The sequence below is a fragment of the Gastrolobium bilobum genome, unplaced genomic scaffold, assembly GCF_033153095.1.
Source record: "Gastrolobium bilobum isolate Gb01-03AN ecotype WA unplaced genomic scaffold, APGP_CSIRO_Gbil_v1 utg31796, whole genome shotgun sequence".
Classification (NCBI taxonomy): domain Eukaryota; kingdom Viridiplantae; phylum Streptophyta; class Magnoliopsida; order Fabales; family Fabaceae; genus Gastrolobium; species Gastrolobium bilobum.
Window position 1 is genome coordinate 318,715 of NW_026898399.1, and position 13,029 is coordinate 331,743.

Here is a 13,029-nt window from a genome sequence, read left to right on the forward strand (position 1 = left end):
CGATTCTGCTGGGCAATTTTTTTATTCTGCTGCGTGATAAGGTCCAACAAGTGCTGGGTCGTCGGTGGGTTATCTTGATGGACGAAAAGTGGTGCCACTGACGAAGCTGATTTCTCGCGGGAGGCAGGAGTCTCCTTCCGTTTTCCTTTGGAGCCGTTATGAGATTTGCTTCTGGTATCAACCATGTTTTTAAATTAAGAAAATAATGGGTTCTAAATGATAGATTCCCACAGACGACGCCAATGATTAGACCAAATACAATATGGACTGGCCAAAGTATATCAAGCCTAATCACATACGGTTGATGTGGTGAGGAATATACACTTCGTCTTGGGCTTGGAGTTGTTGATGACGATCTGTATGCCCTTGCCCTTTGTTGGCGCGATGAGTCCGGATGGGAGGGTACCTGCGAAGACACTCTAATGCTTAAGTCAGTATCAGAGGCAGATGTATGTGTATTCTTAATGAATTACATAGATGTACCTGGGTGTGTATCCTCAGCTTATATAGTGGTTCTGATGCCGCCTTCATAAGGCGGTTTGGCCTCTGATTGGCCATGTTTAGGCTGCAGGTTTGGCTAGAATCTGAATAGCCTTATTTTCTTAATGTTGAGCTATCCTGATAGAGCTGCGGAGAGCTGGTGATGTCCTTTGTTTATTAGCTTAAAGGCGCGATGAGTTTGCCTTGGCTTTTAAGTTAGCTTCTGTATCTCTGGAGTTTATACCAAAGGGCGGTTTATGCGCGATGGGGGCATCGCGTCATGCCATGCGCGCGATGATGGCCATCGCGCTTAGTTCTGGGCCTTTCATGAGATTGAGCTTCGTTATATGTCTTTGGGCCTCTAATGAGCCTCTAATGAGCCTACTATATTTTATCCAGATCAAATAACTTATCTATATTTTCTGTATAAACATTAAAGTCATACTTTTATGAGAAAAACACTTCTCATATTGCATGAGAAATATTTTGTCATGTTGTGAACCTTCGATTTGCATGCAATTTTTTTTTTTAAAAAAATGTGGGGTACACTACTAGTTAAGTCACAACATGAGATGAGAATTGAATTCTTATGCAACATGAGAAAATCAAAACCCTATTTATGTATATATAATTTATATATATAAAAGATAATTCATCTCCTACAATATAAAAACATAAAACCTTTTTATTTATTAACATAAATGTTTAAAATATACACGTATATTAAGATTGACTGTGATACCAATAACATGGAAAAGAAATTGATGTTAAAACCGAAGTAATAAATATATACATACTTTTTTAAAGTTCAAGCTTGAGTGAGTTATTTAATATTAGATTATATCACAATTATTAACAATCACCTGTAATGATATTTACAAATTGTTTATCAAAATTTAATAAACAACAATTTAAGTGAAAAGTGAATTTAAGGGCTTGTTTGATTGTGTTCTGATTTTTTTTTGTTCTTAAAACTGTTTTGAAAAATAATTATGGAAATAATTGTTTTCTATATATTTTTCTTTTTGAAAGTTAAAAACCAAAACAGAAAACAAAAACAACTCAGACATGTTTTCTAAATTTGATTCTAAAAATCAAAAAACAGTTATAGTTTTCAAAATATTTTTTACAAAACATGTGCTACCAAACGAGTTTTTTAATTTTTTTTGTTTTGAAAATTAAAAAACTGTTTTTAAAAACAATAAATTTGACAATTAAGGAACCCTCACGACATTAACAATTTGAGCTTCTTGAAAAGTATTTACAAGAGGACAATCTCAATATTTTAAGTCGAAATTAGCTTCCCATTGAATAAATATAAAGATACGTTATAAGATTAAAAAAACATATAAAAAAGAATATTCAGTTATTTTACTTAAAAAGAAAAAAACTGAAGTGATGAAAATATTGTTCAAATTCAAGTTAGCTCTCCAGGGCTTAATAATTTCTCATAATAGACTTAAAACAACCCATTAACATGAAAGTCCCAAATTAGAAACCAAGTAATACATGCGTCACATACGCACAAGAAACTGCTTTTGATAACTAAGAAATTTCAATTGAACAAGTCTACCATAAACACCTGTAAAGGTAATGTCAGTAATAGTCTATTTCTTTCATAACTCACACCACTTCATCCATATATTTAAGGAAAATATTGTTTTCATTTTACATAAAATAATTATGTCATATTTTTTCATTTCAATTTTTTTTATCTTTTAATAATGGATACTATATAGAAATTGTTTATAATATGAAAGAACTACTATTATATAAGGGTTTGTTTTTTATGCAGTTACTGTAGATAAGTTATCTACAGTAAATTTAGTACGACATCGTTTTGGGGTGAAAATCACGGTATTTTTGTAATTTTAATTTATTTAAGGGTTATAAAAGTCTTTATATTTTAATTTTTTAAGATTTCAATACCAAAACGACGTCGTTTTGAGAATAAATGCAGATAATTTATCTGCATTATCTGCAGAAACATTTTTCCCATTATATAAAGTGAGAATAAGTATTCCCATACATCTAATACCAAATGATATAAGCATAGTGAAGAATATGTGGTTAATATTGTTGATAGTTTACTCAAAATAAATAAAGGGAAGTTATATTTATTATTATTATTTTTATTATCTTTTATAATTGATTTTATTATTATTGAATCAAAATCAAATTAATAAAAAGAAAAATATTTATCCTTTAAAATGAATTTTACTCTCATAAAAAAGTGAGACTCGTATCTTTATCTTTTTTGTCCATTCTCTCTTCATGATCTATCATTTTTTCTCACTTAAAATAACATCAACACATATTTTTCTTATTAATAAATCTTACTTGTGGTTATTTTGTAACTATTTGATAAATATAACGTATCTCAATAAATAAATAAGAAGTAAAATACCTAACGCCTATGGATGGGATCGATGAGGTACGGCAATAGCAGTGGAATTCACATCCAATCCTATCTTTAAGCGGTGGAGACTGTTTTGTTAAAGGAAATAATTATCTTATGTGCATGTTTAAGCAGTGCATGATAATTATTTTATGCAACAGAAGTAGTGAGATTCACTATTTGTAAAAAAATAAAATAAAAAATAATGTGAACTCTACTACTTTATCTCTGTTGTATGAGATAATTATCTAATGCAACATGAGATTAATAGATCCTTTTGTTAAATATCTCTTTTACCCCCAAAAAGTAAAAGAAAAGCAATTGTACGGAATGGTTAGTGGTACTCGGAAAGCTCTTGGATTCTTCCAGAGTGGGCCTTCTTTATACAAACCAAAACACCCCCAAAACTCCCTTCAATTTACGATATATGCCATTCCCAGCCAATAACGTACTTGATGCAAGTTGGGGACAGCAACAACGACTTCCTTCACACAAGTTCAGCTTCAACAAGGAACCAAATAACCAAACCCAAAAAAAAAAAAAATCACCCGATTCATCTTTCAGATCTGAAGTTTCAACCAACCTCATGGATTTCCATTAATCAATCCTCTTCATCCTGCAACAGAAGGAAAAAAAAATTGAAGGTATGTGATGCTTATTTTCTTTCTCTATTCAGTTCTATAATCAATTCGAATTCGATTTAATTTTTTTTTTTGTTTTTTTTTTTAATTTTAGAAATGGAAAAGTTAGCTCCGGGTCCTATGTTGATGCACGCAACACTGGCGAGTTCGTTTTACGATTCGTCTTCGTCGTCGATGGCGAGCAAGAAGCGCGATCTGTCGTACGGCGTCGTTCGGAACGATGATAATTGGAACCCTAAGGAATGGAACTGGGACAGTGTGAGATTTGTAGGGAAACAGGTTAACAACAACGAAGTCGAAGAAGAAGAAGAAGAACAAGAAGAGAGTTTGCCTTTACGATTGAATCTCGGTGGTGGTTGTGGCGTGTCTAGACCTAACAAGAGGGTTCGTTCGGGTTCACCTTCATCTGGTGGTGGAACGGCGTCGTATCCTATGTGTCAGGTTGATAATTGTAGGGAAGATCTATCCAACGCTAAGGACTATCACCGACGCCATAAAGTGTGTGAACTTCACAGCAAAGCCTCCAAAGCCTTACTTGCTAACCAAATGCAACGTTTCTGCCAGCAGTGTAGTAGGTTTCACCCTCTCTCCGAATTTGACGAAGGAAAGCGCAGCTGTCGCCGTAGACTCGCCGGTCATAACCGTCGCCGGAGAAAAACCTTGCCGGAAGATGTTACCTCGACGTCTCCCCCTCCCGCCGCAGCAGCCGCCGCCGCCGCTAATTTAGAAATTTTCAACTTGTTGACCGCTATAGCCGGTGGTTCACAAGGTAACTTTATTTTGAAACGCTAATAGTTATTTTTATTGTTACGGAAAACATGTTAGTTAAGTTTGTTTGTGATGGTTATGTGTAGGAAAAATTGAGGAAAGAAGATTGGAAGTTCCGGATAGAGAGCAGCTTGTTCAGATTCTTAATAGGATACCTTTGCCTGGTGATCTTGCAGCGAAGTTGCTTGATGTTGGTAATTTCAATGGGAAAAAAGGTCATGTGCAAGTTCAAACGCAAAATTCAGCCTCCTATAATGGTCATGACCGAATGAACGAATTGAACCACGTGGCCTCTGGCCCCTTAACTAAGGACTTACTTGCTGTTCTTTCTGGCACTTTACCTGCGTCTGCTCCTGATCCTGTTGCTTCACTTGCTCAGAATCGCGGTGGCCGCGACAGTGAGGAACATCAATTCACTTCCGTTGGTGGAGAGAGAAGCAGTGGCAGTTCACAGTCTCCGGTTGAGGATTTGGACTGCCCGGAGGAGGATGTTCGAGTTAATTTACCGCTGCAACTTTTTAGCTCCTCTCCGGAAGAGGAAAGCGCGCCTAAGATGGCTTCATCTTCGCGAAAGTATTTGTCGTCAGATAGTAGTAACCCTGTGGAAGAGGGGTCGCCGTCTTCGTCTCCTCCTGTTGTGGAGATGCAGTTTGATTTGCAGGGTGGGACTAGAGGTATCAAGCCCGATAGCATTTCAATTGGAAGAGGAGTCAATGCAAATAAGGAAGCTAGCCAAAGTCATAGTTGTAATATCTCTCTTGATCTCTTTAAAGGGTCAAATAACAGGATGCAACAACCTAATTCACTTCAAAGTGTTCCATTTCAAGCTGGGTATACATCTTCCAGCTCTGATCATTCACCTCCCAGTCTGAATTCAGATGCTCAGGTTGGTAGTTCGGTATTTTACTATCTCTGGTTCATGTTGACTTTGAATTTGTACTTTGCTTTATTTGTATTATATTTAAGCAAGCTTATGTAATTCGTCTTTCGGGATTGGTTCTGTCCAACAGGATCGGACGGGGAGAATAATGTTTAAACTATTTGACAAGCATCCTAGCCATTTCCCTGGAACACTGCGAACACAGGTGACACTATTGTTGCACTGTCCTGTAAAATTTGTTCTGATCTAATGATGTTAATTTTATTGAATGTGACACAATGTCCTTTTGTAAGTGTGAATACGAGATAATGCAATGTGAATAACCCCTTTTTTTTTTTTTTTAAGATTTACAACTGGCTTTCCAATAGGCCATCAGACATGGAGAGCTACATAAGGCCTGGCTGTGTGGTCCTATCAATTTATGCAACAATGTCTTCTGCTTCCTGGGAGCAAGTAAGTGAACTGTGGTGATGCAAATTTTTTGCTTTTATGATTCTATCTTGCTGATTACTAGCATTTTTTTTTTTGCAGCTAGAGGAAAACTTCCTCCAACGTGTTCATTCTTTAATTCAAAATTCAGATTATGATTTTTGGAGAAATGGAAGGTTTCTAGTTCATTCTGGCAGTCAGTTAGCATCACACAAAGATGGTGAGTACTGAAACTGGTGCTGATTTGTACCTGTGATCTTTATCTCTTATTTTAGATTGCATATTTTTATGTTCAAGCTTTACTCTTTGGACTAGTATTTTTTTTCCATAAATTGGATATTGGTGATTACTGATTTCTGATCAAACTTTGGAAGATAAAATGCACCTGCATAGCTGGATTTTTCTTATCAAGTAGTTGAATTAGTTCCATTTGAAATTAAATTCCAGGAAAGATACGCTTATGCAAACCATGGAGAACATGGAGGTCTCCAGAGTTGATATCTGTGTCCCCTTTGGCAATTGTTAGTGGAGAAGAAACCTCTGTTTTGTTGAAGGGTAGAAACCTGTCAACTCCTGGCACAAAGTCAGTACTTTTCCCCCCTTATTTGGATCTTGTATTATGCTTCCTTCGGGTCTGTTTCCCTGATATTTGTCTCTAAATTTTACAGGATTCATTGCACAGGTACTGGCTGTTACACATCAGCCGAAGTTATAGGACCTGCCTATCCTGGTATGACTTATGATAAGATAAAACTCGGTGGTTTTAAAGTTCAGAATGCGTCTCCTGGTGTTTTGGGCCGCTGTTTCATTGAGGTAGATCTCTACACTCTATTGTCTTGCATTTTATTACTGTATAGAAATCTGTGTACTTGCTGACACATGCTAGTCTCTGGAAATTTTCATGTGTGAAGTATGTTTCTAAGAAATGCAACTTGTATTTATGCCCAGGTTGAAAATGGTTTCAAGGGTGACAGTTTTCCAGTGATAATAGCTGATGCAACCATTTGCAAGGAATTGAAACCACTTGAGTCCGAATTTGATACGGAGGAAAAAATATGTGATGCTATTTCAGATGAGCACGAATGTCATTTTGGAAGGCCCAGGTCAAGGGAGGAGGCTTTGCACTTTCTGAATGAGCTTGGCTGGCTGTTCCAAAGAGAAAGGTTCTTGTATGAGTACGAGGTTCCAGATTATTCACTTGACAGGTTCCAATTTGTACTCACTTTTGCAGTGGAAAGAAACTGTTGCATGTTAGTCAAAACCCTTCTGGATATGCTGGTTAATAAACACTTTGAAGGGGGATGGTTATCAACAGGGTCAGTGGAGATGCTGAATGCTATCCAACTCTTAAATAGAGCAGTGAAAAGAAAGTACGTAAGCATGGTTGATTTGCTCATCCACTATTCTATACCTAGCAATAATGATACGTCCAGGATATATGTATTTCCACCGAATCTTGAGGGCCCTGGTGGTATTACACCGTTGCACTTGGCAGCATGTACATCGTTTTCTGAGGGTGTAATTGACTCTTTAACAAGTGACCCACAGGAGGTAAATATTTTTCCTCATACTTCAGTAATAAGCTTTATAGATGAAATGATTCTCCTCATTGGGGTTTACTGATTCTTTTTGCCGAGTAACAGAAGGAATATATTCTAGTTTGGTTTCATTGACACACAGCTTGCCTGAGGTAGTTGGTGTTTGTGTAAATAACGCTTCTTTCCTGGATGGCAGTAGAACTCCGCAATTTCTATTTTAGACCTCAAGTAGATAGCATATTTCTCTTGCTTTTGTGTGTCTCCTAGCTCTGTTGTTCTTTTCCTCTTTTTTTAAAGGTGTGTAAGAAAGGGGGGGATGATGTAATGAAAACTAAGATATGAAATAGTAGAATTATCATTGGTGGTGTTGTTTGGACCTCAACTCACTTTTTCCCTAAAACTATGGATTATTATCTTTTTTCCTTGTAATTGTATTACTTCCAAGCACACTCTTAAGTCATTTTAGTGGAATGTTCAAAGAGCATAAAAAAATGCCTGCATGCCTCTCTTTTATTGAATTCTTATGTGTTTTTTTTTTGCTGGTGTAGATTGGGTTGAAGTGCTGGGAATCCCTTGTGGATGCAAGTGGGCAGACTCCACGTGCCTATGCCATGATGAGGAATAATCACTCTTATAATGTGTTGGTTGCCCGTAAACTTGCTCATAGACAAAGAGGTGATGTGTTAGTAACAATTGACAATGAGATAGAGCAATCATCACTAAGAGTTGAGCTTAAGCAAAAGCTAAGTAACCAAGTCAAACAAGGTCAGAATTCTTGTGCCAAGTGTGCGATTGCAGAAATTCACTACAACAGAAGAGTTGCAGGTTCCCAGGGCATGCTTCACCGTCCTTTCATTCATTCAATTCTAGCTGTTGCTGCTGTTTGTGTGTGTGTTTGTCTGTTGTTTCGTGGAACTCCTTTCGTAGGCTCAGTTGCTCCCTTCAGGTGGGAAAATTTGCATTATGGCACATTCTAATTGTAGTGCTAATGGTCAATGAAATTCAGATAAAGGGAATGGAAGGCATAAAATCGGGGGGAAACCCAATTGTTGCCTTTTTTCCTCACATGGCAAAACTGCTTTTGTGGGAAAATGGGGCATTTTGTGATGAGAGCCCCAATGTAAACATATCATATGTTAATGTGGAGCTATGTTTGGCGATCCGGGAGAAACAAGAAAACAGGGCTGGCTCGGTACTGATTCTGAATGTTTATCAGTTGGTGTTGGAATTTCAGAATCAAAGAAATCTTAAGCTTTTTGGACCAGATAAAACATGAGCTCCCAATTTAGGTTGCAATGGTGAAGTATGGCCACAAGCACAAACAATTACGAGAGCAATAAGCTTTCGGAATAAAGATAACCGTGGTGAGTAAATGTTGGTTGTTGATGTGGTCAATACTTTGGTTCATTGCCTCCTTTCTTTACCAACCGTCAAACGGGAAGAATTCCCTGCTTTATTGTTCCCTTTAATTGTTCAGTGTTAGTCGAAATTACAAGAACAAGGTATTCTGATGCATGTATTTCGTTACTGTAAAGTTAATTTCAGTATACTGATCATAGAGCTGACCATACTATATTATTAGAAAGTGTAATATATATTTTTTATTATATCTATTTTAATTCACGTTTCAGTTTTCTTTCTCCTCCTCTCACAGGCCCCTTGATCACATGTGATTGTTACTGTTATCTTTTTCCATTATGAATTTTTCATGTTGTACCACTAAATGCTTGAGGAATATGTGATCGCTATTGATATTTGTTTGGATACTACAGTTCTACCAAGCCTTTATTGACATTTGTTGCCGTTTATGGGTGATTTTTTTTTTTTTTTTGGCCAAGGGTAGTTTTCAACCTATTTTCCATAAGCTCTAAATTTTAATTGAATGTACTGTAACTGGACGTGCCTAGCTTAGGCCTATTTATGCAAGATGTCTAAGCCAAGGGGGCTATTTTCTTGAAAGAACATTTTGGAGGGTTGATCGGTTGTTCTACAACGAAGGCAATGTATCTCGTAATTAGTAGATCTTACTGATGAGGAATTACTAACAGGATTCGAACTCAACATACCAACCGTGGATGGGTATAATAGTCAACATCTTAATAGGCCAAGGCCTTATTGTTGTTTAACCATGCATGTTTATTTGTTCAAAGGCACCAGAACTAAAGCATAATTACGTCTTGGATCAGAACTGATTTTGAGCACAAATAAGGGCTTCGACCAATTTTGGGGACACTGAGCTTCTGTTTTCACTTTTCATCCATGAAACTCCTTCCAGCACTGAAAGTTGATTATGAAAGCTGCCATGGAACCTAGTATGACAGTCACGTGGGACGTGTCTAGCAATCTAACCAAGAGCTGGGTACTTGGTTAAGCTCTCCTTCCATCCATTAAGAATTCCAAAAACAAAGAGACAACTGTTCCAATCCACTTCTCGCTTCCCTCGCAATACTGTCTTGCACTTGCACATTTCTTTTTAAACTTACAAGCAAATTAATCCTTTTCTTTTTCATCTATTTCCATTTTTGGTCCACATGTATAGATTAGGGAAAAAGTCTCAGGCGTGTGTTGCGATTACGGCAAGTATACCGATTGTTTCAAATAATAAAGTAGTTAGAAAGAATATCGTCCCACAATAATTAAATCACCAAGTACTATTATAAAACTAGGGAAAAAAGTATCTAATGTTACTTTAGACAACTTTGTCTAATGTTCATCGAAACGACGTCGTTTTGGGGTTAAAAAATTAGAATGATAAAGACTATTATAATCCTGAAATAAATTAAAATTATAAAAACACCATAATTTTTGCCCCAAAACGACGTCATTTCGATGAACATTAGATAAAGTTATCTAAAGTAACTTTAGAAAAAACAAACCCATTATAACTATTCCCTTTAATTTGGACAATTCGATTTGGTTGTTGAAAATAATTTTTGAATTAAAATAAAATAAAAATTAATTGCAGTAAGTATCAAGAATATTTAAGAACGCAAAAATTATTTCACTTCAGATCCTTTTAGAATAATTTAAATTAATTTCAATATTAAATTATCTCATATATTTCAGATAATTCATCTTCTAAAAATTAGTTGGTTAAATCCTAATGTTGACTTTAATCCTGTACTCTAATTAGAATCTTAATGTCTTAGTAATCCCTCTTAGAATAAGCATTAGACACAATGAATTATAAAGTCTACAACTCAAGCAAGCCCATGTCTAGATCATGCAAGAATTGATATTTTATCCCTGTCGGGACTAAAACTCCAATATGTCTATTGTGAGCTCTAACCCTCAAATTTCCTGTAAGAGTGATCAGTTCATACAAAGATATAAAACAATTTATTAAAGAAATTAAATTAAACCATAACTAGGATTCACGTCGGATCTATAATCCTAACTACATAAATTAACTTAGCATAACATGTGCATAAATTCAGAATTAATAAATAATGACACATAAAAGGGATTCATGATAAAACTTGATTGATGATCAGTGATGAAACTTCAATCTTCTTCTCTTCTTCTGGAATTTCGCTCCAGAATTTTTCCTCCGCTTCTGCCTTCGTCTCCGAGTTCTCTTTTCTTCCATTTTCTGAATTTGTCATCTGAAGGCTTCGTCGCGTCTATTTAAAGACTTAAAATTGGGCTTTTAGTTTTGGGTCAGCTCACTGAAGCGAGCTATTCAGCGAGCCTTTTTTCCTTTCCTCGCTAAAGTGAGCAACAGATCGAGCTTCTCACTCACTTTCTCGCTGAAGCGAGCAGCAGAGCGCGGACGACCAAATCTTTATTAAATCTTTGTTTTCCTATTTTTTCTTTATCTTTAGCCGGTGCCAACTGCCTTCTCATCAGATCAGATCATATCAGTGGTTTGTTCTTCGTGAAACAACCTGAAACAATAATAAAGACTAAAATCTTATCTAGTTGTTGACATTTTAATATTCTTTAAGATTTTATTAATTAACATTATATTTTAATCATATTAATTATTATTTGAATTATATTTGAGATTAAAAACATAGTGTACACTTATCAGCGTGGAAATTATAAAACTGTTGGAAATTTAATCAGGGAAATGTGGAGTGGGAGCTGAGAATTCTAAATTAAAAATAAATGGATAAAATGATGATGTTTAGAAGTTTAAATAAGTGTGATGTGATACCCACAACGCCTAGTGTGAGTTTTCAATAATATTGAGTTCCTCTAATCTAAATAAAAATAACATATAATGTATTATATCAAATGTGTATTTCATTTTCCAAATTATTTAATCTGCCATGTCCACATCATAATGTTTTTTAGAACTCCACTAGACAAAGTTGAATTTGCAACCGAGATCAAGCACCACTATAACAAAAAAATTAGCCTATTGATATTTTCAGGTTTTCTCGTTTTTTATCATGTATTTGTTTCATAATTATAGCCATCTTCCCCAACTGTGAGTCATCGCTTTCACGCCAACCTTTCAGCGTTTTTTAAAGTAAAATCATGAAGAAAAAAAAAAGGGGATGAGGAAGTTAAATTAAATACTCTACAAAAAAACACCGGTACTATGAAATGCATGGTTTCGTAATCTATTTCGAAGGTAGAATGTATCATTTTCATGAAGCCATCGAATAGTGTGATCAATGCTTAATTGCTCATAAAATTAAAATCCTTTGATGACTCTTTGTCCATTTTGAAAGAGAAGGACAGCATACTCATCCTTCGTTATTGTTCGGTCCAAGTGGTTCACCGGGAAAGTGATAGCTTAATATTAGATATGTATGTTCACACAGATACTTGGTGTTCTTTGCCTTTATTAATAGTACTTGTTATTAGGGGGTCCAGGAGGAGATTGTGGCGGGCGATCATTATTAATAGGCTAAGGCTACATCACTATTATATCAAGTGGATTTAACATCATGTCTCAACTCAAAATCTTAATTCTCACTTATACGGACTTCACTTAGTCCATTACCAACCAACGTGAAATTTATTACATGAATATCTCAACAATCTCCCCTCAAGTGTGAAACCAAACATTGGTATAATTTCCCTTAACTGAGTATCCAGATTCAAAGTACTTAACCTGCCTCCTAGCCAATCACCAAACTAGTCGCTCTATCAAGCAGGTCCAGGAAAAGCCTGTAATGAAAAACCACCACTTATCGTATTGGGTTTGGGTCTTAACTATCGTCAGGTTGTTATCGATGTTGATTTCGTTGTTTGGACAGGGATCATATCCCTTAATCTTCTAGCTATCATGTTGTTAAGATGGGAATAATAGTTATTTTAGTATTTTGTTATATATTTTTCGTTTTTAATCTTATGTTGGAAAAATGTATTATAAATAGGGTTATGTTTATTTCATTTTACATAAGATAAACAACTTTCCTACACACATAAAAAGAGGTTGGATCCCACCACTCTCTTTTTTCTCTCCTTTTACTTGTAGGTCCCACTTATACTTTTATTTCTAAATATGAGTCAATCTTCTATTTTTGCGAATCTATCTTTATTCGTCTTAATTAAACCTAATAGCTAGAAAAATCTTTTTATGATTACAATAAGGGTAATTATCCTCCTCTTTCGTCTCCTCTTTCTTAAACACTAATTATTTGAACGTTCAAACACATTAAAGATATTGGAATGTAATATTGATCTTGTAAATTATCTATCAATTTTTCTTCTCTCTCCGTGAATGCATGTACATATACGCATTGCAGGAGAGGGAATGGTTTTTAATAATATATTTTTATCAAATTCAATTGCTGAATTCTGAGTGAGTTTTTTGAGATGATAGTTGATCAGAACCAGAGTTTTACAATTGACCTGATCGTGTGATCTTTCTCTAACAAATGACTTGAAACCGTCTTGAGTCGGAACAGTCTGCAGTTGGAGCAACTTTTAGCCATG

General features: G+C 35.5%; 1 protein-coding gene across 1 annotated transcript; it reads left to right on the forward strand.

Moving 5' to 3' along the window:
• The first annotated feature begins 3,357 nt into the window (after positions 1 to 3,357).
• Positions 3,358 to 8,753, forward strand: LOC133315742 (squamosa promoter-binding-like protein 14). Its single transcript, XM_061517402.1, has 10 exons — positions 3,358 to 3,522; positions 3,614 to 4,288; positions 4,374 to 5,173; positions 5,298 to 5,372; positions 5,513 to 5,620; positions 5,699 to 5,816; positions 6,044 to 6,179; positions 6,265 to 6,409; positions 6,545 to 7,147; positions 7,683 to 8,753. Exons 2-10 carry the CDS (start codon positions 3,616 to 3,618, stop codon positions 8,109 to 8,111), a joined length of 3,087 nt encoding a protein of 1,028 aa, XP_061373386.1. The 5' UTR covers positions 3,358 to 3,522; positions 3,614 to 3,615; the 3' UTR covers positions 8,112 to 8,753.
• The last annotated feature ends 4,276 nt before the right edge of the window (positions 8,754 to 13,029 follow it).